The 27,177-nt window shown below is 40.2% G+C and overlaps 2 protein-coding genes across 2 annotated transcripts in view; both read left to right on the forward strand.

Moving 5' to 3' along the window:
* Positions 1 to 4,612, forward strand: part of LOC121709087 (deoxynucleoside triphosphate triphosphohydrolase SAMHD1-like) — a 42,424-nt gene extending 37,812 nt beyond the window's left edge. Inside the window, exons 8-16 of the mRNA XM_042092160.1 lie at positions 8 to 84; positions 232 to 340; positions 446 to 537; positions 650 to 765; positions 1,579 to 1,721; positions 1,981 to 2,064; positions 2,162 to 2,263; positions 2,781 to 2,900; positions 4,179 to 4,612. Coding sequence (XP_041948094.1) covers positions 8 to 84; positions 232 to 340; positions 446 to 537; positions 650 to 765; positions 1,579 to 1,721; positions 1,981 to 2,064; positions 2,162 to 2,263; positions 2,781 to 2,900; positions 4,179 to 4,310 — 975 coding nt within the window. The 3' untranslated portion in view covers positions 4,311 to 4,612. The remainder of the gene's footprint in view (positions 1 to 7; positions 85 to 231; positions 341 to 445; positions 538 to 649; positions 766 to 1,578; positions 1,722 to 1,980; positions 2,065 to 2,161; positions 2,264 to 2,780; positions 2,901 to 4,178) is intronic.
* Positions 4,613 to 23,010: 18,398 nt separating this feature from the next.
* trim37 (tripartite motif containing 37) overlaps positions 23,011 to 27,177 on the forward strand; it is a 24,964-nt gene continuing 20,797 nt past the window's right edge. Inside the window, exons 1-4 of the mRNA XM_042091665.1 lie at positions 23,011 to 23,502; positions 24,336 to 24,390; positions 26,651 to 26,752; positions 26,923 to 26,963. Of these exons, the coding sequence (XP_041947599.1) occupies positions 24,370 to 24,390; positions 26,651 to 26,752; positions 26,923 to 26,963 (164 nt within the window). The 5' untranslated portion in view covers positions 23,011 to 23,502; positions 24,336 to 24,369. The remainder of the gene's footprint in view (positions 23,503 to 24,335; positions 24,391 to 26,650; positions 26,753 to 26,922; positions 26,964 to 27,177) is intronic.

Below are 27,177 nucleotides of genomic sequence, written 5' to 3' on the forward strand. Positions count from 1 at the left end.
TATATAGGAGAAGGACTTCCTGTATCAGATTGTGGCAAACAAAGACAGTGGAATTGATGTGGACAAATGGGACTACTTTGCACGGTAAGCTCTGAGAGTAAGATCATAAACCCTCTATGCTCATGATTTATATGAGCAACCACCAAGCAGACCATTCTGACATCCTCTACATTCAAATGGCATGAATAATATACACTGAAAACAGATATCCGTTCATCTCTGTGTGCGTAGGGACAGTTATCATCTTGGCATCGGCAAAAGTTTTGACCACGAACGTTTGCTGAAGTTTGTCCAAGTGAGAACTTATAATACAAAAAAACACATCTGTTTCAGAGAGAAGGTATGTAGCATTTAAATCAATATCTGCCCACTGGTCTGCCTATCAGAGTCTTGATTACTAATACCATTAGAAATCACAAGAATGAGCTACAACACTGTATTGCAGGAGGTTGGCAACTTGTACAACATGTTTTACACAAGACACCTCCTGCACTGTAGAGCATACCAGCATCCAGTCTGCAATCTCATTGAGTACATGTAAGCTCTCTAAACATTTGGTTTGGTATAACTGGTGTAGTATGATTGTTTTGGTTCATTTCAATGGCATTTGCATCATGGGAATTCAAATGTTTGTTTTCATGTGTATCAGGATAGCCGAGGCCTTTGTAGCTGCGAATGAACACTTCAAGATCCAGGGAAGTGGAAAAAAAGAATACATTCTCTCCACAGCCATGGAGGACATGGAGGCCTATGCCAAACTCACAGGTCAGGCCATGTTTACAGAAGTGACTTTGACGAAGTGAAATAACCTAACTACTAGGTTGGATTAAATCACTAGCATTTACCTCGTGAGTAGTAAAGCTCACAAGAGAGAGCTCGTGAGTTTTACAAATATAACAATAAATTCACTTGTACTGGTAGTGTTTTGACGTTATTAACAATGTTATTGCAACCTCTACTGCCGTTGCTATGGATATTGTTGATACCGTAACACTTCAAATAATAGCCTGGGCCAAAATCGCCAAACTGCACAGGCTTGTATTTGAGACGATTTTTACATGAATCTTGATCGCTAGACGTCACCAAGTGCTGTTGATACAAAAAAAACAACCAAAATTGGTGCTACCAAACAGGAGTTGCTGCAGCTACAGTAATGGCAAGTGCTCCCAGTGAGCTACAATGCTAGGTTTGGGGGCATGTCCTAAGAAGTGCCTTTGTGCCTCTTCACAGACTCAAATGTCATTAAAACCATGTACATATCTCTCTTGACACAACTTTTGGTATAAACCGCTCAATGGTGTTTTAAGCCCCCACTGCCGACTTCAAGGCAGCTCTGCGACAGTCAACATCAAGGCACCCTAACCTTAACCCTAACGATAACCTTTGCCAAATAGTGCCTTCCATGCAGCGCTGCCTGGAAGATGACGTTGGGGACTTAAAACACCAAGTAACTTACATAAACCACACCCACTTCTGGTTTCCTAACTGAATAGTCAATACAGATAACTTTGTTGGTTTCACAGAAACAGATATAGACAATGATGTCACTGTGCACCTCTACTGTGCATTTCTCTCTAGACTCCGTCTTTGAGCAGATTCAACACTCTCAAGATGAAAGACTGGAAAAGGCAAAGAAAATTATCCAAAGAATCACCTGCAGAGAGTTGTATCATTACATCGGCAAGACTCAACCCATGGAACCAAACCAAAACCTTACTAAGGTTTGTAACCAGGACTTTTATGCTGATGCAGGTTAACTTAATTATAGTCTTTGCAACATTACTTACAACATTACTTAAATCAAGTACACTTTCTGTGCCTGAGGTTATCAGAAATGTTCATAGCCATTATATAAAATAATGTAAACAACCTGGCACACGCCTGAGGTCAGGCACATTGCCTGCGAACTACATGCCCTCACTGGGAAACAGAAATGAGAACATCAGCATGAGAACTACTTGTTGATTGTCTGCCTCACAGGGTAATCTAGTAAATAACCTAGTGAAGAAGCTTAAGGAGACAAAATCTGGTGTGGAATTCGACCCCAAGGACTTTTTTGTGGATGTGAGTGTAATTAAAAATCATTGAAGGTGGATGAGAACCCTAATGACCTGGTACATTCTGGTTCAACATTATTAACAGTCTTTCTCATTTTCTAAAGGTGTTCTCAGTCAACTATGGCAAGGGGAAGGACAACCCACTCGACAATGTTTATTTCTACAACAAAGATAAAAAGACACCTTTCACACTGAAACCAGATATGGTACTTTTATTATGCCAAATGACACTAAAACAACTCTAGAACTGATTTAGACAGATAATTCATTCATTGATAAATATACCCCTTGGCATTAATTTCCAATGTTTAGGTTTATTGTGATATACTAAATAATGTAAACATTAAAATACTTAATACATAAATCATTTAGAATATTTAGTGGATGTAGTGCCAGGGCGGAACCCAGTGCATCTGAAACCGACGAAAAGGTTCATGCCCCACTACAACAATGTTACACTGTAAAACACCAGGATGTTCTGTGTGTGCAACACTGCACAGTGCAACGTTCACAGGTGTGCATCGCCAATGTTGATAACTCCATTCTCTGTATTGTTAGTTAGTTTAGCATCAAAATGACTGAAACATTTATTTTCAAGTAAAATGACTAGATTGTGTTGCATTAATGTGCTCAAAAACAGTTTTCATGTGACAGAAATTGATGTGTTGGTGTTAATGTGTTAAGAGGTGAAGAAAGCTACTAAAACTCTGGTTGTCTTGGCAGGTCTCTCTTCTCCTTCCACACACCTTTGCTGAACAGGTGTTCCGGGTGTACTATAAAAAGAGAGCCAACCTGGAAAAAGTCAAGGATGCTTGGAAAAGATGGATTACACCATGGATTAAGGTAGTCTTGTGGTGTCCTCTTTTTTCAGTTTATGTCCCCCTTAATCAGGTACAGTACAATCAAATGGTATTTGAATAATTAAAAATTCAAAGTCCAAATTTGAGGATATTGGTTTGTCATTTGTGAAGTCAGATATTGCAAGGACATTGCACAGAATCTGTTCTCTTAGAATCATCTACAGTATGTACCAGGGGCGTGCAGAGACCTTTGAAGGGGCAGGGGCTCATATTTTTTTTTAAAAAGGGCACATGGAACAACATTTTTAGAAAACGTGTTAACTCTGGCTTGTCAGGCTATAATTTTAATGTTTATCACAGTGAACTACCACCATTAGCAAGCTGGTGTCTTGCAGATTCACGTGCTGTGCGTGTGGCCACTGAGTGAAATGATGCGTAATGTAGCCTACTGTAAACAGAGAACGACGTGTGGAGTTGGGTTAGTTAAACAACTACAGTAGCCTATGTCGTCGGCTTATGACTATTTAGAAAAGGTTTGCCTACTCTGTTTTATGAACTAGGTCTACTAACCTAAGCTACTATAACATAGTAACCTAAACAGAATATGTTATGAACGTTCAGCCTTAGATTTTCGAAGCTGCCAGGTTATTGAAATGGATGGACCATGACGGTCCATCCATTAAACGGGTTTGATGGCCTCATTAAACATTAAACAACTTTAAACATTTTATTCTCTATCTCTAAGCTGAATACTATTGCATGTTCAGATAGGCTAACTGCCAAGTGACCTTACCGTGCTCCCAAACGTCTCCTGCAGCACTGTGCCTGCGTGCACCTTCTGAGAGTTCACTGAATGTATGACGTCACAGATTGGTGGCCGCAAGGCATTTCAATTAACACAGAAAATTTTTGTAAATTTCCTAATTTCACAAACTATTAATGAGACATTTTAGCGAATATTCATGTTGGAACTAGCGGAAGTATTACAAATTTTAAAAAGTAAAAAACGGGTCTTGTCAAAAGGGCACTTGGACATCAAAGGGGCAAAAGGGCAGGCGCTAGAGCCCCTGTAGCCCCCCTTCTCTGCACGTGCCTGGTATGTACTATATATCTGTTATCTGTATTAAAGTTTGGGAGGGGAGGGGGTTGTCAAGGCAACATGATGCAGTAGATTCTTACATTTTTCTCAACTTTTTAGTTTAGGAACAGTAGTGTCAAAGGTCCGCTCCACTTTAACCCTCTCTGGTAGTATTATATGGTAGTACAATTGAAATGCAATATTTGTAATCTATGTAGTCTCACATTAATTTGTACTTTTTAGGTCATGTGTGAAAGTACACCTCCACGTGCTAGCAGTAAACGTTCTTTCGCTGATGGGGATTTACTTCCGCGTAAACAACTAAAATTCAACGAGTCTGGATCTGAAGAGTCTGGATCTGAAGAGTCTGGATAGCAAACACATTAACTGCACAATTTTCCAACTGCATTATTGAGACAGTTATCATTACAAGGCTAGGGGACTGCTTTCTAATGAACACTTCACATTTTCTAATTATGTTACATTATACATTCAGTATATGTTAGTATATAATATTTGGTATTGTGTATTTCTTCCCATAATAATATTTATTTTCCATACACTATATATTTATATTTTCTTTCATTTTTATTATCTTATTGGTAGTTCTTAATTTGGGTTTGGGATGATGAAATTGTAGGTTAATTGCTGTATTAATTGCTGTGCTGTGTTAATTGCAAGAGCAGACACTGCTCTTGTTTGCGTGCCTGCCCTACCCCCACCTCCCAGTCTCTCCAGCTCTGCACCCCGGTGACACCCAACGACCTAAGCCACCATCACCTCACACCCTGCCCCCGCCTGACGCCTCCTTGCCTGTGCCTGTTGAGGTGTCCACGACTCTAGCAGCCTTGACAGGGACATCAAGGAGGTGGTCATCCCCCAGCCCCACACCCCCTCAATACCAGTGCAACACTCACCTCCACCATCACAGGCTTTCGTACCCCCACCATCACTGGATATTGCACCAGGGCTCCGAAACGGTTCAAGAAACGAAAACCGAAAACGAACGGAATTTTACAAGGAGCGGAAACGGAAACGAAAACAAAATGGTCTTCAACTGTTCCGGAACAGAAACGTTATTCTGAAATCCACAAAACCGGTTAATAACGTTTTTTTTCGTTCTCTATATAACAGCCTAATAATTTGATTTCTGCAGTTTGAAAAAAAAAAAACGAATAAATGGACCTTTGGTCCAAATGTGTATATTTTGTCTTGCTGTTGTAATGTAACCTATCCGTCTGCCACTTCGGATCTTAGGCCAGCTCGTAGCATAGGCTACTGAAACTCATTTGGAAATTGTTTGTAGCCTATGCGTAATAGCCTATTTTGCCTGTCCACGCCTTGTCGTTTTAAAGTCGGGATTTGAAATGTAAGCGCAATTATAGCCTATTCTATGTAGAAGAGTTAAACGGGAAATTTGAGATAGGCCTTGTCAGCAACAGACAGGTTCGTTTATAAACAGGGTTGGAATTATAGCGCAAGCCTTTGAAGATCTCCATATGGATAAAACTTAGGCTACAACCAGTAAGGAGTTTAGCACGTATCCAGAAATATTTTTGATAAGAAATTATTTATAGGCATAGGTTAGGCCTACAGTAAGTCTGTAGGCTATGGGATGGATAGCCCATCTGAATGTTTTTGGATGCCACCTGTGATTTATTATTTTTGGGCATAGCTACGGTATAGGCTAAATCAAGGGGAAATAATGAGTATGTCTATTCTAAGGTAAAGTCCACAAAAATAGACTTGATAGGCCCGCCAAACACTGCCGGAACTTTAAGAACGAACGATATTTTGCGTTCCGAACCGGTTCAGGACCGATATGTTGGTGGCGGAATGCATGCAAGAACTAAAACGTTAAACATAGGCCTACCTGAACCGTTCGGAACGGAACGTTTGAAAAATAATTTTGTTTTCAAGCCCTGTATTGCACCCCTCCCCCACATGGCGATCATGAACAATGAGGTGACAACGACCTCAGTCAACAGCCATCAGACACTCAGATCCCAGATGCACCCCTCCCCCTCCCCTCCCCTCACACCCCCCATAATCACAGCAGATCAAGTAAGAGCTCAACAAAAGAAACTTCACACCAATAGGCAGCGGGGCCTGACAGACTGTGTCCAAGGCTACTCAAGGCCTGTGCTGCTGAACTGGTGGAGCCACTGAAATCTTCAATTTGAGTCTATGCCTTGGACAAGTTCCAACACTGTGGAAGACATCATGTCTCACCCCTGTCCCTATGAAGCCTACACCCTAGTGAGCTTAATGACTACAGACCTGTCGCTCCTTATTGATTAGTTGTGTTTTTTTATATTATATACTTTTAATTACTTTTAATTAATTAATTAATTTACTTTTTTCTGCTGTTAGTGAATGTGTGTGTGTGTGTGTGTTGTCTGTATGCTACTGAGACCTTGAATTTCCCCTGGGGATCAATAAAGTATCTATCTATCTCTATCTATCTATCTATCTTTTGTTTTGAATCTATAAGAAATGCATTATTAAAGATAGGCACAATTGTTTATATATCTATAAATGGCTCTGATACAAATGACCCTACACTGCCATCTTGTGGCAAAGCTATGCCCATGCACCCAAATGTTTTGTATTTTAGAATCCATGTACCTTTGTTTCTTTGGGAAAAAAAGAATAAAAATGTCATGCTTATACCATTCTTATGCGAATAAAAAATACAAATGAAAATGTATCAAACTGACAACTTGTAGTGTTCCTCTAGACCAGTCCTGTAGACTCAGCAGCATGTGAGCATTCTCATGAGCTCCAGCAGGGCCCACATGATGGCACCTGTTAAGAGCAGTGAAGTGAGCACCTGTGCTGCTCCCCAGTGGCCAGACGGCCTAATAGGCACAGCTCAGAGGGAGGGTAATAAGTAATACCAGATACTAACTGACACTCACTGGTCACATCTTACAGGGTCAGACATTAAAAACATAGGCTACTGCAACTAACACTGCTGGCCTGGCATTATGTCTTCAGGGTGTGCTATCCAGTCACTGTTTGTATACTTTACTAAATATTATTTTATGGGAATATGGACACATTTATAAAATAAGCCATCAATAGATTTAGGTTATCTGGATTGAAACAAGATTCTGATGATTTGGGGGGTATGCTCCCTGAGACATTTTTTTAAAACATGACCCCTCAAATGATGTCTTCTAGTGAGTTTTGAGGGAATATGGACAAATTTAGTCATACAAAATAAGCCATCAGTAGATGTAGGTTATCTGAATTGAAACAAGATTCTAATGCAGGATCGTTGCAATGATAACCATGACTGTGACTGTGAAAACATTTCCATCTGATTCAATAAAGACTCAGTCAAGTAAGTACCTTCTTAGTCAAAACATTCTTTTTGGATTTATTATAACAATTTAAAATGTGCATAACAAGAATGTAATTATTAATCTACCACCTCACTAATAAACATGCAAACACACACACTGGTGGACAGTAACTAAGTACTGGGTATGCAGAGGCGTATCAAGCTTTTTAAAAGTGTGGGGGTTGTGGGATAGGGAAGTGAAACAATCCGGCCAAATTATAAATAACTCCCTACAGGGACGTTGTAAGTATTTTCTGAGAGGGATGCGGACTATATTGGCAGGTGTCCGAGAGTTTTTCCCCCGGAAATTTTTTGAAATTCTGATGGCCAAATACACCATTTTAATGCAGTTTGGGAGGGACAGAACAAGCAGCGCCCCTCATGTGTGGCTCATGTGACACGGCCTACATTATCTACCTGCTATCTCTTCACTATTTGACACTACCCTACATGGAGACACATCTCATGTTATAAGTGAAGAAATCATTTCAGAAATGATGTTTTGTGCATATGGGTATCACTGGACTATTAATATGCCTAACTATAATACCTATTAAATAAATGTAAAGGACACAGAATAATGAAAGAACTGTAAGCTCAAATTCAAAAACGCTTGAAGTCTACCCAAACATAGGGGAATATAAATAAATTGTGTTGCATATAGCCAGCTTAATTAATGTCAATTTAAAGATTATGATTAGCAGTTTCTATGCTGTTTCCAATGATAGTTACAGGAAGCCACGTTATTGTTTAAACTATTGTTGCTTCTATCCCACGTTACCTTTCATTTGCTGCAGGGATGCACACATTGCATGAGCGCTCATAAGCGTTCTATTTGAGTTATACATGCCGGAAATCTTAGTTCTCAGATGTGTCGCCGTTTGTAAGATCAAATAAGACGTTCTAAATGGAACGCGATGTAATGAAGCTGTTTTTTTCCAAGCGTCTTGGAGACCTATGTGTGGGTGTGCTGACTGGGCTATGTCTATATAGTTGATGACACCAAATTAATAAGTAGGCTATTTCTGAATGGGGAAACATTTAGCCTATAGTTTATTTTTCTTTCAGTCCGCGGTTCCATACCATTCAAACTTGCTGCAAATGACGTGTGAAGCACCGGGCATAACTTAATTTCGCGGCTACGTGCAGTAGGCCTAGGCTAATTGTTGAGGAGGCCCATAGTTTGAGAAAAGCTGCAGAGAAAGCATAATGCTCTGTGAACAGTAGCCAAGGGCCTTTCTGGATAAACAACAAGTGCCTTAGTGCGCGCACCCCCGCTTTCACTTTGACTCCCTGTATTTCTACATTGTGACAAAAACTGTAAGTCAGACAGTGAATTTTCGTTTAGCATAATGTGGTAACAATTATTATTTCAGTTCTACCTCAAACCTGATCACTGCAGACGTTAGGCTATAATGCAGACCCAAGCAGCAGCACAGCCTTGAAAGACGCACACTTAGAATTTGATCAGAGCGGCTCTGGTTCTTCACTGGCGCGATTGGCTGGATGACCGTTCAATCAAATCAACAGACCTATTTGTGTCTCTCTGTGTGTGCGCGTTATCAGAGCCCGCCCTTTTTAGACACACGGTTCCAACTCTTTACGTGAGCGTTTATTTCAATATTTTACTTTCGTTTTAATCTGGCAAAAAGTGTGGGGGATAGAATCGTATTTCAGCAAAAGTGTGTACGTTATAACACCCACATCCCCCACGCTTGCTACGCCCCTGTGGGTATGGTATCTAATTCAATTATTTAATTCTTTGGAAGGTTTTTACTTCAACCCCCACTACAATTAAAGGCCAAATATCTTTAGCAGGGATTAGAAACGGTTCAAAGAATGAAAATGAAAACTGGAAACGAACACAGTTTTTGGAAGGACATAACTGAAAAGGGATCAAAACCAATTTCACTTGTTCCGGAGTGAAAACGTCATTTTCAATTTTAGATAACCGGTTAACGATATTTATCATTCCGATTAACCTTTGTTTGAATATTATTCAAAACTCCATAGGCTTGGAAAATCTGACTAAATTCATCTTATAAGGTGTATAAGATGAATTTAGTCAGATGTTATGAATCGGTATCTCCTCTGCATAATTGGCTACAACTACCCCAGCCGGCACACGACCGACCTTCAACATTGAAATATAGGGGAAATAAAGTCAGTTGTTGCGTCAATGTTGAAACAATGTTGAAACAATGTTTAATGCTAAATGGTTGTAAAAGGGTATGTAGACAAACATTGAAACAACGTTGGTTGTAAAAAGGTCAAGAAAATCAATGTTGAATTATAGGTGAAATAATGTCAGTTGTTGTGTCAATGTTGAAACACTGTTTTAATGATAATTGTAAAATGTTGACAAATGGTTGTAAAATAAGAAATCAAGGAAATCAGCACCAATGTTGAAATGGCGGATGTTGAAATAATGTTGCGATATCAACGTTGATTCAATTTGCAAATCCAACACATAATTCAATGTTGATTCACCCGTTATAACATTTTTTTAAAAACGTTTATAACGTTTACAGTATTTACCGTTGAATCAATGTTGAAATGCCAGCAGGGACTAGTTGACTAAAAAAAGAATATTAATATCCAACATCTAACTGCCTTTTCCAAGTAGGCTATGTAGTCTAAATTACTGAAACAATTTGTGAAATAAGATACCAGAGACACTAGGCAAATATTTATAGGCCTGTCATGCAGTTGGTAGCACCATTCATAGGTTAGGCTATTGCAAGGCTTAAAGCAAGGACATTTCTGTGCCTAAAGTTAGGCTATCAAGCATTTTTAAGACCTAATATTATATAGGTATTATAATATTATGATATCAAATAATGTTTTTGCTCAGAACGAACCTAAATGAAAATCATTCTGTTTTCAGTCCCTGATCTTTAGTGCCAAATTATGTTTTGACATTCACAATCTAGGCTACTACTTAGACCTATTACTCACAGACAGAGTTTGACATGCACACACACACTTAGATAACTATCATAGCTGCTGCTATTAGCAGGTGTGGGTGAGAACTGAGATGATGTGCGTGAGAACTGAGACGATCCAAGGCGGGTGCAGTTCCTGTTTTGTGGCTTTTGGCTTTTGATCCTGATATGCTGTAATGTATTGTCTGTTTCAACTGGTTTCCAATGTGATGAGTATGAGAGAGACAAAGGGAGGCTGAGACTGAGAGAACTTGAACATTCAGGTACGAAGATGGAGTGCCAAACCTTCACACACCCGCCGATGCCCCTCCCTGTTCTTCACCACAACCGAAACATTCACAGATGCCCTCATTACGTCTAGCCTCGTCTACTGCAATAGTATTCTCTACGGCTTACCAAATGAAACCATCCACTCACATTTGTACAACCATCTAACTTTCAGGTGAAATTCAAATGTCTCTTTGCGATCACACACACAAGCACTGAGATACATACACACACACCATACATAAGTCACATACAAATGCCAACACCCAAGGCCACTTACAGGTGGCCTTGGGTGTTGGCATTTCAGGGAAAAAAACACAAAGTCTGATTCATGGATAACCTATTGTGATGTCTATGTCCTATTCAAATGTTTTAATGCAGGCACTGTGTGGTAAATTGATGGGGTAATACCCTGCATGTCTGTCTTTTAGGTTAACCTTAACATTCAGGAGTGATCTGAACCAGTTTTCCCTGTCTGTCATCTGCCATCTCATCAGTAATAACATGACAGATAATAGGTCATAGGGTAGGACAGCCATCACAGACAAAAGGCAGAGGAATACATGCAAAGCTCAGGAGTTATCAGATGAATAAATAATTAAAGAAAACAGATGCCCTACCTATTGGAGTATGTTCACAATGTTTTTAAAGATGGATATTTATAATGAGACACTAGCACAGACTAGCCTGGAAGCCAGCTTGAGTTTACAAAATTTGTGTTCTGAAAATTCGATCTGGAGTTGCTCATTTGAGAAGTCTGTATCAAATTATTTGGCCAGCTAGGGTGGATAGGGCAACAGTGATATAGATTTGACAAGACACTGACAGCACAATAACTTTAAAAGATGAACAGAAAACAGCGATTAAGACATTTATTAAAAGGCATTTTTGCCATTCTTCTCTGACTGATTAGGGCATATACAGTTAAAAGGTGTCAGTTCTCTTAACAGCATTACACAATATGTTTTCCCACATCTCTGAGAACAGTTGGAGCAGTTTCATGTCTCTGTTGATGAGAGTTTTGGGCGTCAAGATGAGAGAAGAGAATTGAATGAGTATTGCGTGCATGAAGTTTCATCTAACATTTCAGCTGGATTGCCTGAAGCTATTTGAACAAAAGCCCATCGAACATATGCCAATAGCAGTTAAGAACCTGCCGCACACGTGGACAGCTTCAGCCTTAAAAGCCATGGAGTTGCCGTAGAAGCCATGATTTTTCTCAGGTGTTTTGATATTTTATAGACATGTAAATTGAAAACAATGACAATATGCTTGGGATTAATGTAATACTGATACAGTACGTGGAGTGTTTGCTTTCAGTCTTGAATGCTCTCTCTGTAAATTATGTTGGGGGAGTGTCCCATGTTCCATTTTTTATCATTATTGTTTTGATTTGGGATCTACTTTGCATTGTTATTACTAATATTTTATACTATTATTTTATTTTATGTTTACAGCACTTTGGTCAACTGTTGTTTTTTTTAAAATGTGCTATATAAATAAATTGACATTGACATACAAATTAGATAGATAGATAGATAGATAGATAGATACTTTATTGATCCCCAAGGGGAAATTCAAGGTCTCAGAAATGGTAAATATAAGTATAAACATATAACCAAACTCCACTGTACAATAGAGACAGTAGAAGATAAGAAAAACTAACAAAACTAAATACTAAATATACTATATAAATTAAATAAAAAAAATCCACAGTGTGCTTGAGGGTGATCAAGCATGAGACGCTTGCAGTGACAGGGCCGGGACTGGCCTGTAGTTCTGTGTGCATGGTGAGGTGCTCAAGAGAGTGAGTGTCATGGTGAAGGTGCAAAAAGTAGTCCAACAGTAGTCCTGTAGTTCTGTGTGCATGGTAAGGTGCTCAAGAGAGTGAGTGTCATGGTGAAGGTGCAAAAGGTAGTCCAACAGCAGTCCAACAGTGCAGGAATAAGGTCTAGAGACCAGCATAAATAATATGGACAAATAAGAGAGTAAAGTATAATGTAGACAAGGTAATATAAAAAACTATGTCAGTGCAAGAATAGGTCGAGGTAATAGGGTTACAGCCATTCAGTATGGTATCAGACGCCATTGGTCGTGTGTGCTAATATAGCATGAAAAACAGTGTAGCAGTAAAACAGTAAAAACATTAGGCTGTGGACAGTAGCAAACAGTAGTAAAGCAGTAGTGGGCAGTCAGTACTCAAACATGGACAGGATGGAGAGGCAGACAGACTATGCAGAGAAGTCTATCTCTCCTCTTCCCTTTAGTGAAGCAATTCATGAACAGATGGAGTGATATGTTTGATATGTTTTCTTTTTGCAATAGTGTCAAATAGCATTAGATAGGGATGAACACATTACAACCATAACTATACTGGTTATAGGAGAATAAGTTCAGATATTTTGGCCAAAGTTTAGTAAATTGTTTTTACCAGATTATCATGGCTCAATGTGATCATGTAAACAGTATGGAAACCAAAACAACTGCATCCTAGACTAAGTTAATAAGACACCTTTTAACTAGTCTTTTCTCCTTGCTCCTTTCCTCACTCAACCATGCCATGATCTGCATGGCAAATCAATATATCAGACTAATATTTAGGCCCGGTACATAGTGAAGTGTTTTGCAGATTGTTTTGCAGGTGGCAGATTGACCACCTGTAAGTGTGTGTGTGTGTGTATGTCAGTTATGACAGTTGATATAATATATAATATATTGAATAATTATTCAAGTTTAGTTTGTGATTACATCTGCAAGTGATTATTTTGGACAGCAGTGAGTGACAGGCTATTGTAGTATAACAGTTTATGCCTTTATGTTGGGGGGGGGGGCATTTTGAGCATAGTTAAATATTGAGGGGGGGCAGGCCCCCCTTGAAGTATTTCATAATTACAGCCTTTGCATAACCCCCCTCTGACTTTACCAGTTATACAAATGACCCTATACTGCCATCTTGTGGCAAAGCTATGCCCATGCACCCAAATGTTTTGTATTTTAGAATCCATGCTTATATCATCCTTATGACAATAACATATACAAATGAAAATGTATCAGACTGACCTCTGCAGCAGCTTGTAGTGTTCCTCCAGACCAGTCCTGTAGACTCAGCAGCATGTGAGCACCTGAGGCCCACAGATGACACCTCCTGAGGCCTGCTGCTACATGGAGCCTGCTGCTACCTGGAGCCTGCTGCCCACAGGGCCCACATGATGGCACCTGTAATTCTGTAGTAATTCCGGCAAAAATTGACCCCAGGGTGTTTTTCTGCAAAAAAAGTGGTGTTTAGCGAACCCGGAGTGTATTACAGAAGACTGTTAAGAACACTTACCAACTGTTCCCCTACCAGCTCCTCTCGAAGGAAAGTCCATAAAAGTCATTACCTGATCTCAGTCTTCCGGTTCAGGACCGATATGTTGGTGGCGGAATGCATGCAAGAACTAAAACGTTAAACATAGGCCTACCTGAACCGTTCGGAACGGAACGTTTGAAAAATAATTTTGTTTTCAAGCCCTGTATTGCACCCCTCCCCCACATGACGATCATGAACAATGAGGTGACAACGACCTCAGTCAACAGCCATCAGACACTCAGATCCCAGATGCACCCCTCCCCCTCCCCTCCCCTCACACCCCCCATAATCACAGCAGATCAAGTAAGAGCTCAACAAAAGAAACTTCACACCAATAGGCAGCGGGGCCTGACAGACTGTGTCCAAGGCTACTCAAGGCCTGTGCTGCTGAACTGGTGGAGCCACTGAAATCTTCAATTTGAGTCTATGCCTTGGACAAGTTCCAACACTGTGGAAGACATCATGTCTCACCCCTGTCCCTATGAAGCCTACACCCTAGTGAGCTTAATGACTACAGACCTGTCGCTCCTTATTGATTAGTTGTGTTTTTTTATATTATATACTTTTAATTACTTTTAATTAATTAATTAATTTACTTTTTTCTGCTGTTAGTGAATGTGTGTGTGTGTGTGTGTTGTCTGTATGCTACTGAGACCTTGAATTTCCCCTGGGGATCAATAAAGTATCTATCTATCTCTATCTATCTATCTATCTTTTGTTTTGAATCTATAAGAAATGCATTATTAAAGATAGGCACAATTGTTTATATATCTATAAATGGCTCTGATACAAATGACCCTACACTGCCATCTTGTGGCAAAGCTATGCCCATGCACCCAAATGTTTTGTATTTTAGAATCCATGTACCTTTGTTTCTTTGGGAAAAAAAGAATAAAAATGTCATGCTTATACCATTCTTATGCGAATAAAAAATACAAATGAAAATGTATCAAACTGACAACTTGTAGTGTTCCTCTAGACCAGTCCTGTAGACTCAGCAGCATGTGAGCATTCTCATGAGCTCCAGCAGGGCCCACATGATGGCACCTGTTAAGAGCAGTGAAGTGAGCACCTGTGCTGCTCCCCAGTGGCCAGACGGCCTAATAGGCACAGCTCAGAGGGAGGGTAATAAGTAATACCAGATACTAACTGACACTCACTGGTCACATCTTACAGGGTCAGACATTAAAAACATAGGCTACTGCAACTAACACTGCTGGCCTGGCATTATGTCTTCAGGGTGTGCTATCCAGTCACTGTTTGTATACTTTACTAAATATTATTTTATGGGAATATGGACACATTTATAAAATAAGCCATCAATAGATTTAGGTTATCTGGATTGAAACAAGATTCTGATGATTTGGGGGGTATGCTCCCTGAGACATTTTTTTAAAACATGACCCCTCAAATGATGTCTTCTAGTGAGTTTTGAGGGAATATGGACAAATTTAGTCATACAAAATAAGCCATCAGTAGATGTAGGTTATCTGAATTGAAACAAGATTCTAATGCAGGATCGTTGCAATGATAACCATGACTGTGACTGTGAAAACATTTCCATCTGATTCAATAAAGACTCAGTCAAGTAAGTACCTTCTTAGTCAAAACATTCTTTTTGGATTTATTATAACAATTTAAAATGTGCATAACAAGAATGTAATTATTAATCTACCACCTCACTAATAAACATGCAAACACACACACTGGTGGACAGTAACTAAGTACTGGGTATGCAGAGGCGTATCAAGCTTTTTAAAAGTGTGGGGGTTGTGGGATAGGGAAGTGAAACAATCCGGCCAAATTATAAATAACTCCCTACAGGGACGTTGTAAGTATTTTCTGAGAGGGATGCGGACTATATTGGCAGGTGTCCGAGAGTTTTTCCCCCGGAAATTTTTTGAAATTCTGATGGCCAAATACACCATTTTAATGCAGTTTGGGAGGGACAGAACAAGCAGCGCCCCTCATGTGTGGCTCATGTGACACGGCCTACATTATCTACCTGCTATCTCTTCACTATTTGACACTACCCTACATGGAGACACATCTCATGTTATAAGTGAAGAAATCATTTCAGAAATGATGTTTTGTGCATATGGGTATCACTGGACTATTAATATGCCTAACTATAATACCTATTAAATAAATGTAAAGGACACAGAATAATGAAAGAACTGTAAGCTCAAATTCAAAAACGCTTGAAGTCTACCCAAACATAGGGGAATATAAATAAATTGTGTTGCATATAGCCAGCTTAATTAATGTCAATTTAAAGATTATGATTAGCAGTTTCTATGCTGTTTCCAATGATAGTTACAGGAAGCCACGTTATTGTTTAAACTATTGTTGCTTCTATCCCACGTTACCTTTCATTTGCTGCAGGGATGCACACATTGCATGAGCGCTCATAAGCGTTCTATTTGAGTTATACATGCCGGAAATCTTAGTTCTCAGATGTGTCGCCGTTTGTAAGATCAAATAAGACGTTCTAAATGGAACGCGATGTAATGAAGCTGTTTTTTTCCAAGCGTCTTGGAGACCTATGTGTGGGTGTGCTGACTGGGCTATGTCTATATAGTTGATGACACCAAATTAATAAGTAGGCTATTTCTGAATGGGGAAACATTTAGCCTATAGTTTATTTTTCTTTCAGTCCGCGGTTCCATACCATTCAAACTTGCTGCAAATGACGTGTGAAGCACCGGGCATAACTTAATTTCGCGGCTACGTGCAGTAGGCCTAGGCTAATTGTTGAGGAGGCCCATAGTTTGAGAAAAGCTGCAGAGAAAGCATAATGCTCTGTGAACAGTAGCCAAGGGCCTTTCTGGATAAACAACAAGTGCCTTAGTGCGCGCACCCCCGCTTTCACTTTGACTCCCTGTATTTCTACATTGTGACAAAAACTGTAAGTCAGACAGTGAATTTTCGTTTAGCATAATGTGGTAACAATTATTATTTCAGTTCTACCTCAAACCTGATCACTGCAGACGTTAGGCTATAATGCAGACCCAAGCAGCAGCACAGCCTTGAAAGACGCACACTTAGAATTTGATCAGAGCGGCTCTGGTTCTTCACTGGCGCGATTGGCTGGATGACCGTTCAATCAAATCAACAGACCTATTTGTGTCTCTCTGTGTGTGCGCGTTATCAGAGCCCGCCCTTTTTAGACACACGGTTCCAACTCTTTACGTGAGCGTTTATTTCAATATTTTACTTTCGTTTTAATCTGGCAAAAAGTGTGGGGGATAGAATCGTATTTCAGCAAAAGTGTGTACGTTATAACACCCACATCCCCCACGCTTGCTACGCCCCTGTGGGTATGGTATCTAATTCAATTATTTAATTCTTTGGAAGGTTTTTACTTCAACCCCCACTACAATTAAAGGCCAAATATCTTTAGCAGGGATTAGAAACGGTTCAAAGAATGAAAATGAAAACTGGAAACGAACACAGTTTTTGGAAGGACATAACTGAAAAGGGATCAAAACCAATTTCACTTGTTCCGGAGTGAAAACGTCATTTTCAATTTTAGATAACCGGTTAACGATATTTATCATTCCGATTAACCTTTGTTTGAATATTATTCAAAACTCCATAGGCTTGGAAAATCTGACTAAATTCATCTTATAAGGTGTATAAGATGAATTTAGTCAGATGTTATGAATCGGTATCTCCTCTGCATAATTGGCTACAACTACCCCAGCCGGCACACGACCGACCTTCAACATTGAAATATAGGGGAAATAAAGTCAGTTGTTGCGTCAATGTTGAAACAATGTTGAAACAATGTTTAATGCTAAATGGTTGTAAAAGGGTATGTAGACAAACATTGAAACAACGTTGGTTGTAAAAAGGTCAAGAAAATCAATGTTGAATTATAGGTGAAATAATGTCAGTTGTTGTGTCAATGTTGAAACACTGTTTTAATGATAATTGTAAAATGTTGACAAATGGTTGTAAAATAAGAAATCAAGGAAATCAGCACCAATGTTGAAATGGCGGATGTTGAAATAATGTTGCGATATCAACGTTGATTCAATTTGCAAATCCAACACATAATTCAATGTTGATTCACCCGTTATAACATTTTTTTAAAAACGTTTATAACGTTTACAGTATTTACCGTTGAATCAATGTTGAAATGCCAGCAGGGACTAGTTGACTAAAAAAAGAATATTAATATCCAACATCTAACTGCCTTTTCCAAGTAGGCTATGTAGTCTAAATTACTGAAACAATTTGTGAAATAAGATACCAGAGACACTAGGCAAATATTTATAGGCCTGTCATGCAGTTGGTAGCACCATTCATAGGTTAGGCTATTGCAAGGCTTAAAGCAAGGACATTTCTGTGCCTAAAGTTAGGCTATCAAGCATTTTTAAGACCTAATATTATATAGGTATTATAATATTATGATATCAAATAATGTTTTTGCTCAGAACGAACCTAAATGAAAATCATTCTGTTTTCAGTCCCTGATCTTTAGTGCCAAATTATGTTTTGACATTCACAATCTAGGCTACTACTTAGACCTATTACTCACAGACAGAGTTTGACATGCACACACACACTTAGATAACTATCATAGCTGCTGCTATTAGCAGGTGTGGGTGAGAACTGAGATGATGTGCGTGAGAACTGAGACGATCCAAGGCGGGTGCAGTTCCTGTTTTGTGGCTTTTGGCTTTTGATCCTGATATGCTGTAATGTATTGTCTGTTTCAACTGGTTTCCAATGTGATGAGTATGAGAGAGACAAAGGGAGGCTGAGACTGAGAGAACTTGAACATTCAGGTACGAAGATGGAGTGCCAAACCTTCACACACCCGCCGATGCCCCTCCCTGTTCTTCACCACAACCGAAACATTCACAGATGCCCTCATTACGTCTAGCCTCGTCTACTGCAATAGTATTCTCTACGGCTTACCAAATGAAACCATCCACTCACATTTGTACAACCATCTAACTTTCAGGTGAAATTCAAATGTCTCTTTGCGATCACACACACAAGCACTGAGATACATACACACACACCATACATAAGTCACATACAAATGCCAACACCCAAGGCCACTTACAGGTGGCCTTGGGTGTTGGCATTTCAGGGAAAAAAACACAAAGTCTGATTCATGGATAACCTATTGTGATGTCTATGTCCTATTCAAATGTTTTAATGCAGGCACTGTGTGGTAAATTGATGGGGTAATACCCTGCATGTCTGTCTTTTAGGTTAACCTTAACATTCAGGAGTGATCTGAACCAGTTTTCCCTGTCTGTCATCTGCCATCTCATCAGTAATAACATGACAGATAATAGGTCATAGGGTAGGACAGCCATCACAGACAAAAGGCAGAGGAATACATGCAAAGCTCAGGAGTTATCAGATGAATAAATAATTAAAGAAAACAGATGCCCTACCTATTGGAGTATGTTCACAATGTTTTTAAAGATGGATATTTATAATGAGACACTAGCACAGACTAGCCTGGAAGCCAGCTTGAGTTTACAAAATTTGTGTTCTGAAAATTCGATCTGGAGTTGCTCATTTGAGAAGTCTGTATCAAATTATTTGGCCAGCTAGGGTGGATAGGGCAACAGTGATATAGATTTGACAAGACACTGACAGCACAATAACTTTAAAAGATGAACAGAAAACAGCGATTAAGACATTTATTAAAAGGCATTTTTGCCATTCTTCTCTGACTGATTAGGGCATATACAGTTAAAAGGTGTCAGTTCTCTTAACAGCATTACACAATATGTTTTCCCACATCTCTGAGACCAGTTGGAGCAGTTTCATGTCTCTGTTGATGAGAGTTTTGGGCGTCAAGATGAGAGAAGAGAATTGAATGAGTATTGCGTGCATGAAGTTTCATCTAACATTTCAGCTGGATTGCCTGAAGCTATTTGAACAAAAGCCCATCGAACATATGCCAATAGCAGTTAAGAACCTGCCGCACACGTGGACAGCTTCAGCCTTAAAAGCCATGGAGTTGCCGTAGAAGCCATGATTTTTCTCAGGTGTTTTGATATTTTATAGACATGTAAATTGAAAACAATGACAATATGCTTGGGATTAATGTAATACTGATACAGTACGTGGAGTGTTTGCTTTCAGTCTTGAATGCTCTCTCTGTAAATTATGTTGGGGGAGTGTCCCATGTTCCATTTTTTATCATTATTGTTTTGATTTGGGATCTACTTTGCATTGTTATTACTAATATTTTATACTATTATTTTATTTTATGTTTACAGCACTTTGGTCAACTGTTGTTTTTTTTAAAATGTGCTATATAAATAAATTGACATTGACATACAAATTAGATAGATAGATAGATAGATAGATAGATACTTTATTGATCCCCAAGGGGAAATTCAAGGTCTCAGAAATGGTAAATATAAGTATAAACATATAACCAAACTCCACTGTACAATAGAGACAGTAGAAGATAAGAAAAACTAACAAAACTAAATACTAAATATACTATATAAATTAAATAAAAAAAATCCACAGTGTGCTTGAGGGTGATCAAGCATGAGACGCTTGCAGTGACAGGGCCGGGACTGGCCTGTAGTTCTGTGTGCATGGTGAGGTGCTCAAGAGAGTGAGTGTCATGGTGAAGGTGCAAAAAGTAGTCCAACAGTAGTCCTGTAGTTCTGTGTGCATGGTAAGGTGCTCAAGAGAGTGAGTGTCATGGTGAAGGTGCAAAAGGTAGTCCAACAGCAGTCCAACAGTGCAGGAATAAGGTCTAGAGACCAGCATAAATAATATGGACAAATAAGAGAGTAAAGTATAATGTAGACAAGGTAATATAAAAAACTATGTCAGTGCAAGAATAGGTCGAGGTAATAGGGTTACAGCCATTCAGTATGGTATCAGACGCCATTGGTCGTGTGTGCTAATATAGCATGAAAAACAGTGTAGCAGTAAAACAGTAAAAACATTAGGCTGTGGACAGTAGCAAACAGTAGTAAAGCAGTAGTGGGCAGTCAGTACTCAAACATGGACAGGATGGAGAGGCAGACAGACTATGCAGAGAAGTCTATCTCTCCTCTTCCCTTTAGTGAAGCAATTCATGAACAGATGGAGTGATATGTTTGATATGTTTTCTTTTTGCAATAGTGTCAAATAGCATTAGATAGGGATGAACACATTACAACCATAACTATACTGGTTATAGGAGAATAAGTTCAGATATTTTGGCCAAAGTTTAGTAAATTGTTTTTACCAGATTATCATGGCTCAATGTGATCATGTAAACAGTATGGAAACCAAAACAACTGCATCCTAGACTAAGTTAATAAGACACCTTTTAACTAGTCTTTTCTCCTTGCTCCTTTCCTCACTCAACCATGCCATGATCTGCATGGCAAATCAATATATCAGACTAATATTTAGGCCCGGTACATAGTGAAGTGTTTTGCAGATTGTTTTGCAGGTGGCAGATTGACCACCTGTAAGTGTGTGTGTGTGTGTATGTCAGTTATGACAGTTGATATAATATATAATATATTGAATAATTATTCAAGTTTAGTTTGTGATTACATCTGCAAGTGATTATTTTGGACAGCAGTGAGTGACAGGCTATTGTAGTATAACAGTTTATGCCTTTATGTTGGGGGGGGGGCATTTTGAGCATAGTTAAATATTGAGGGGGGGCAGGCCCCCCTTGAAGTATTTCATAATTACAGCCTTTGCATAACCCCCCTCTGACTTTACCAGTTATACAAATTACCCTATACTGCCATCTTGTGGCAAAGCTATGCCCATGCACCCAAATGTTTTGTATTTTAGAATCCATGCTTATATCATCCTTATGACAATAACATATACAAATGAAAATGTATCAGACTGACCTCTGCAGCAGCTTGTAGTGTTCCTCCAGACCAGTCCTGTAGACTCAGCAGCATGTGAGCACCTGAGGCCCACAGATGACACCTCCTGAGGCCTGCTGCTACATGGAGCCTGCTGCTACCTGGAGCCTGCTGCCCACAGGGCCCACATGATGGCACCTGTAATTCTGTAGTAATTCCGGCAAAAATTGACCCCAGGGTGTTTTTCTGCAAAAAAAGTGGTGTTTAGCGAACCCGGAGTGTATTACAGAAGACTGTTAAGAACACTTACCAACTGTTCCCCTACCAGCTCCTCTCGAAGGAAAGTCCATAAAAGTCATTACCTGATCTCAGTCTTCTGTGAGATTAAAGGATAATTCCGGTATTTAGCATGTTGAGTCCCTTTTCTGGTTTGTTTTGGATGAACTAGAGAGGGTAATAAGTGATACCAGACCAACTGACACTCACTGGTCACATCCTACAGGGTCAGACATTAAAAACATAGGCTACTGCAACTAACACTGCTGGCCTTGCATTATGTCTTCAGGGTGTGTTATACAGTCACTGTTAGTATACTTTACTAACTATGACACTAATTATCCTGGTTTTTAAAGTCACAGGTATAACGGAGTGGTGTGAGTATACATTTTTAAAACAATATTTCGCACATGGCTAAATATGATTAGTTATCGCTGAGACTAATCCTGGTCTGACCCAGGCGTGGAACAAAATCAGGACCCATCATGCGGTTGATCTGGATCAGACCAGCGCCAGTCTGATTCATATGAGGCCAACCAGCAAGAACAATGTAGGTTAGATTATCCCAAAGGGCCTAGCCTGGATGCAAACCTCTTTTGGCTTGGGTCACCAGAGGATTGGAAAGTGGTTCATTTACATTAGTGTCTCTGACTTTGGTAGCTAACCCAATCTCCGTCCTTCCCACAGACACACACAAACTACCCTCTCTTTTTTCTCTCACTCTTGCTCAACCACATCAAGTATCCATGGATCAGACAGGCTCGAAACTTGCAGATCCTTCATTATTTCCACTTCCATTATCCTCCTCGGAAAGAGTCTTCACTGACAGTGTTGAGAGCACATTTCAAATCATAACAATGTTTTCACAATAATAAAACGTGACAGCATGGTCGTAATTTGAATCTCATGACACAGGCCTATGAATGATGAATGTCCAGTTTACATTGTGATGGTAAAAAAAAAAAAAAAGTTGGTGAGTGGGTGTGTCGCGTCCGTGACCTAGCGCTCTCCTTTGAGTCTGATTGGCGGATGCGAATCACGCTCCCGTGCAAGTAGTCGCGAGAGTTAACGCAGCGGTTTCCCATGGTGACTGACTGTGAGTGACAAGCAGGTATCAAAGCTAGCTTTCACATAGTATATGCGAGAGAGATGAAAGTTTTTCGTGAAAGGTGCAAACACGCAAATTAAGCAATCACAGCAGACGTGACAGCCTTTGGCATTTTAGGGATCCTTGGTGTTCGTAGCTGATAACCGGATGTTATATGGAGAAAGCCTGTGTGTTGCATTTTAGCAAGTGAATTGCTTCGCTATCCTGCTGGCTTCTTTTCCCATTTCTCCCACTGTTTTGGAAGCGCTGTGGTGGAATCATAACGTTAGGTAAACCCATTTTGCAGACAACTAGCTTTAGCAAACCATCAGCATACAGAACTCCTGTTGACTCCTGCCTGAGAATTGGGTGTCCTTAGAAACATATTTTCGTGGATCACACCATCTGAAGGCTCGTCTGGACAGCCATACGTCTGCTGTCAGTGCCGTTTGACATCCAGTCGGGGTTTCTTTGAAGGTAGGTGCCAAAAATGCTAGGCTAGCTAGCTAGCAGTGTGGGCTATTCAACCAGTTAGCTTGCTAAACGCCATCATCTGTGCTTTGATAACTAGGTATCTTCCTCACTTTTATTTTCATCACACGCCATTGTCTGTCACTATGTGTTAGTACTCTGAAGAATGTAAGATCGTGCACATTTTTTTCATATTTGAGCATTTACACTCAGGTTAGGCCGACACGCTCATGGAAGTGCCTGCAGGACAAAAATCGACGACTCACTTCATCACATTCTGTTGATTTTTTTTAAAATTATTATTATTATTCTCTCCAGTATGGCTCGAATTGTCTGAGTGTTTCCCATAACGTGTGCATGTTGTGCATTACTTTGCAGAGTATGGTTTAATTTTATTTCTCGTATGACGTGCGAAACTGCATGGATGCTCCACGTTATGGCATTTGCCATAGTAAGCAAAACCGTAAAGCAAAACCCCTGTGTGCAGTGTAGCGTTCTCTGTATTACTTAACGTTAGTGCTTCAGTGGAAAGATCTGTAGGTTACCTTACAGCTTACAGGTAACATTAACCCTTCCCACTGCCGTTCCATTATGCCATGCAGTGTCGTTAGCCTAAGACTGGTGAAACTAGATAATGTGCCTGCCTACTTTTGTGTTTAGTGAAACACTCTTAAATTATTCACTACATAGGCCTACCCTTTGTTTAGTCGCGTGGTATTTCAATCATTAATATGGGGTGCTGGAATTAGGATGGATTTTGAGCTGTAAGTGTGTTATGATTGTAACTTTTGCCCTGATCACTCAAGTGTGTGCTGGTATTTTACCCTTCCTCACTGCAGGGCCTGTATCCTGGACATCACAAAACTGGCGGACATGGATGAACAGAGTGTTGAGGTGAGAGACCTGGTACTCCGACTTGTCCTAATACATGTGGAGGGTTCTTTTTGGCTACTGTCAAGGTTTAGGCTAGGTACTGTAGATATGTTCTAATTTCAATTTCAAAACATCTTTGCATGCCTCTGCTGCTGAGAATATGGACTCTTCGTCTTTACGAACAGCACATAGCAGTGTAGAGAGAGAGAGAGAGACCCATCTTTACCAACAGTATACAGAGCAGTACACACACACACACACACACACACACACACACAGGCAGAGATATAGAGAGAGCAAATCATCTTTACCAACAGCATATCAAAGCAGTACACACACACACACACACACACACACACACACACACACATATACAGAGCTCTTTATTTTTACTGCCAGCATAAAGATGGTGCGGCTCCTCCTGATCTGTGCCTGTAAGCGGCTGCTGCTCTGTGCCCATCTACCCCTCTGCTCAGCGCTATAAATATCAGCTCTGTGCCCCTCTACCTCTCTGCTCAGCTCTATAAATAGCTGCTCTGTGCCCCTCTACCTCTCTGCTCAGCTCTATAAATAGCTGCTCTGTGCACCTCTACCTCTCTGCTCAGCTCTATAAATAGCTGCTCTGTGCCCCTCTACCTCTCTGCTCAGCTCTATAAATAGCCGCTCTGGCAGACAGGCCTCATTGATCTCAGGTGGGAGCAGCAGCAGGAGGAGGCGGCCAGAGCTCCTGGCTCAGATTGAGCCGGAGACGACTCGACTCACCTCGACTCAGTTGGACGGTTCACGGACACAATCGCTTACTGAGTGTATTGATGTGCACAGGCACCTTTACAAGTGAACGTTGTCTTGAGATGCTGTAAAGTAGAGTAGTCTGAGCAGCTATGAGCCCTGCAGTAAACTCCCTTTTGTGGAGACGGGCTCGTGTCTCTGCCATCCAGTCGAGTGGACCTGCACAGATTGGGGAGCTGTGTATTATAACATGCTCCGGCCAGGGCTTTATCCAACCGCACACCCCTCCTCCTCCCCTCCCCTCCTCTAATCCGCCTCCCCTCTCCTCCTCCCTTCTTCTCCTCCTCTACTCCTCTCCTCTATTCCACCACTTCACCCATGAAAGGCTCTTTATAGGGGCTCCCCAGCTGTGTGTGTGTGTGTGTGTGTGTGTGTGTGTGTGTGTGTGTGTGTGGCGTTGCCCTGATCTCTTCTCTGACGTCCATTGTCCATCAAACTCAGCGGGTGGCATCAGGTTTCCCTTTAATGCCCTGAGCCTCTGGATTAGGTGTGTTATCAGTACTGTAGGGCACACACACACACACACACACACACACACACACACACACACACACACACACACACACACCCTGCCTTGAAAACCAAAAGACAACAATTTTATCATCAAAATTCTATAGCTGATGTTTTTAGTAAGGTCCCACCCAAGGTTTTAGAATATCTTATTAGCATAGATTTTAAGAAACATATTTAAGTTTCTATAACACACAATGCTCTGGCCATTAAATAGCCTTAGTTGCTGACATGACCTTAAATTAAAAAACAAAAAAAACAAACACACACACACACAGACACACTGGATAGAGAGATCGTCTGTATGTTCAGGAGCTAGGCCTAGATTCAGACCCCCTCGGGGTCTGTAACGCCAGCACTCACGCAGGCCTGCCCTTCCCAAAAGCAATTAGCCTAGATGTTAGTTTCTTGCTAAATTATCACAATCCACTGTGTCTGTCTCTGTGTTAGCCACATTTTAAAACATAATAAGCTGTGAAGCCTCTCGCACTGGAGAAATGACTTAAAGACACATCACTCCTCCCCTCCATGCTCCTCCATACGCTGTGTTGATTGGCTGGAGTAGGTTCCGGTTCAGGAATGGCAGACTGTACCTTTAAAGAACAAGAGAAATCAAATCAACACAGGAATGGCAGACTGTACCTTTAAAGAACAAGAGAAATCAAATCAACACAGGAATGCTGGATGAAAGCCCATGCAACTTAGATAACATGTTGTGCTTGAGTCAGAGAAAATTAAATCAAGTGTTGTTGCTTGCAAGCAACCTTGGATTGCCACTGTGTGTGTGTGTGTGTGTGTTTGTGTCTGTGTGTGTGTGTGTGCCTATGTACTGTATGTGAATGCCAGTCACATTGGCTTTTAATCCTAGATTGTGTGTGTGTTTTGAAACCTGTGTTCTTCAAACATTTTTGAAATTGAGTGTGTGTGTGTGTGTTGTAACCTGTGTTTTTCAAGTGATTTTGAGCTTTTGTTTGTGTTATAGAGCATAGCGGAGGTGTTTCGCTGCTTCATCTGTATGGAGAAGCTGAGAGATGCCCGGTTGTGTCCACACTGTTCCAAACTGTGCTGCTTCAGCTGCATAAGGGTAAGAGAACACACACACACAAACACACACACACACTCACTCTCACACACAAAAGTAGAATGTTTACTATGTAGGAATGTTTTACTCAGAATACACAGGTTAGTCCAGGTCTACTGATGATCTTTTGTTCTATTAGTCCAGTTGTGACTAAGTTTGTGTGTGTTTGACAGCGATGGCTAACAGAACAAAGAGCCCAGTGCCCACATTGTCGGTAAGTGACCCGTCACTACACACATAAAATTAACTTTAGTTTAATCAGCAGGTATCTTATGAAACTAGTCACTACACACAAACTGAACTTTAGTTTAATCAGCAGGTATCTTATGAGGCTAATCACTACACAAACTGAACTTTAGTTTAATCAGCAGGTATCTTATGAAACTAGTCACTACACACAAACTGAACTTTAGTTTAATCAGGTATCT

Source organism: Alosa sapidissima, chromosome 5, assembly GCF_018492685.1.
Source record: "Alosa sapidissima isolate fAloSap1 chromosome 5, fAloSap1.pri, whole genome shotgun sequence".
In the NCBI taxonomy this organism is placed as follows: domain Eukaryota; kingdom Metazoa; phylum Chordata; class Actinopteri; order Clupeiformes; family Clupeidae; genus Alosa; species Alosa sapidissima.